At 37.8% G+C, this 2,021-nt stretch overlaps 1 protein-coding gene across 1 annotated transcript in view; it reads left to right on the forward strand.

Moving 5' to 3' along the window:
- Window positions 1-2,021, forward strand: part of ascc3 (activating signal cointegrator 1 complex subunit 3) — a gene marked incomplete in the record, with an annotated part of 193,195 nt that overhangs the window by 154,648 nt on the left and 36,526 nt on the right. The window contains 2 exon segments of the mRNA XM_014023633.1: window positions 800-885; window positions 1,034-1,200. Of these exon segments, the coding sequence (XP_013879087.1) occupies window positions 800-885; window positions 1,034-1,200 (253 nt within the window).

Below are 2,021 nucleotides of genomic sequence, written 5' to 3' on the forward strand. Positions count from 1 at the left end.
ATGTTGTTTTTATCTTTAGAATTTTATGTTTTTATATCTTGAAGATAAAGTTGGGTTGCAAGGGTTTTCATCTCTTGTAATCTTTTTGTTTTGTTTCTCATTGTTGTTTCATTTTGTTTCATTGCTGTATGAAATGCATCTAGTTTGATTTTAGTCAGGAACTCTAAAGGTTCTGTGAGGGTTTAGTAAATTATCTTTATCAGCCAGTGAAATTGGTGTTTCTGTGGGAATAAACAAAACTCTAGCATCGGCTGACTCGTGTTGCCATTCACCTCAGTGAGCTGAGGTAAGAAGGAGGAGAACACAGCAACAAGCAGCTGACACCAAGCAAATTAATGAATCAGGTTTATGGCAGCTGGTCTGAAACCTGCACCGCCGAATCCAGAGTTAACCTGCATAAAGGTACAGATAGAGTTAACACCATAAATATTGGGAAACGCAAAATAATAATCTGCAATATCTGTACACAAAAGCTTAAAAAGAAGTGCTTAGAAAGCATGTCATGGAAGATCACTCAGGAGCTTGGGCCTGAAGCAGGATACCAAAGGATAGTAGTGTATTTCAGTCTAAAAGTGACAAATAAAATGGCTTTGTTTCTGCCTCACTCTTTGTCAGCCCAGCCACAGTGCTGGGGGAAAATCTTCTCTGAAATCAATAAACAGCCATTAGCTGCAAAGCTAAGCTGTTCCAAATGTTCCATCTTGGATTAAACCTCAGATGTACTTACTATTGATATTCATTATTTTGAAATCTAAAGTGTTTTTTTCCCATAATATTGATGTCTTTGTGGTGTGTTCAGGTGGTCTACATTGCCCCCCTAAAAGCCTTGGTGAGAGAAAGGATTGAGGACTGGAAGATCAGGATTGAGGAAAAACTGGGAAGAAAGTATGAAGTTGACCTCAACAAAGTCAATCCTATTTTTAGTAACAAAACACAGTCAGTGTGTCTTCAGCTGACCCTTTGTCAGACAGGCAATGTCACTATTTGCATGAAAAATATTGAGCCAAAGTCTTGTCATGTTTGTGTTTGTTAGAGTGGTGGAGCTGACGGGGGACGTGACTCCAGATATGAGAGCTATAGTGCAAGCCGATCTGATCGTCACCACGCCGGAGAAGTGGGATGGTGTGAGCAGAAGCTGGCAGAACCGAAGCTATGTCCAGAAAGTAGCCCTTCTTATCATTGATGAAATCCACTTGCTGGGTAAGTGACATGTTTTACCACCTCCACTTGTTTTAAAAGGTTTGCTCCATGTGGTTCTGCAACTCCAGGGGCAAGTTGTAGGATTAAACACTGGTGGGTCTAACTTGAGGAAAATCTATTTTTTATACAAGGAAACGCCAGAGGTAGGTAATACAGATTTATTACCTACGTCTGGTGTTTCCACGTAAACAAAATACTTCTACTACCTATTTTTGCATTTTATATTTATATAAAATCTAAATATAGGTAAAAACTTAGACACTTAAAAATAGAAAATACCATAAATATAAATCAGATAAGAGCATGTTAAAACTAAGCGATAAAATTAAAATGCCTTGTTAAAAATTGTGAGTGAATGAATGACCCAGAAAGCAGACTAAACAAGTAAGTTTTAAATTGAATTCCTTAGGAAGGCTATTTTTACATGCAGGAGCCATAATGAGAAAATGATACCAGTGGAATGTAGTTAAAGGGATCCTCGATTAGTTGTAACATTAGACTTTATTTGATAAACATACTGTATATTTTAATTGTAAAATAAAGACTGTAAAAATACTGTAGGCGGTTTAGTTTTGTACATTTTTAAAAATATACTTTAACACGGACGGAGCATTTTATTTACACGCAAAGCATTCTGGGTAAATGATGACGTGGATAGGTCATCAGTGCGAGGCTGCTAGCGAGCTATATCCACCCTGAAGGTTAATCTTGGACAATATCTGATGATCGACTCTTTTAAATGAAACCAGAGTGTTGACAGAGAGGAGAAGGTAGATGGAGGACAACAGAGCTGCTTCATGGAAGAAGAACCTCAGCTTAGC

The sequence above is a fragment of the Austrofundulus limnaeus genome, unplaced genomic scaffold, assembly GCF_001266775.1.
Source record: "Austrofundulus limnaeus strain Quisiro unplaced genomic scaffold, Austrofundulus_limnaeus-1.0 Scaffold383, whole genome shotgun sequence".
NCBI classification, from domain to species: domain Eukaryota; kingdom Metazoa; phylum Chordata; class Actinopteri; order Cyprinodontiformes; family Rivulidae; genus Austrofundulus; species Austrofundulus limnaeus.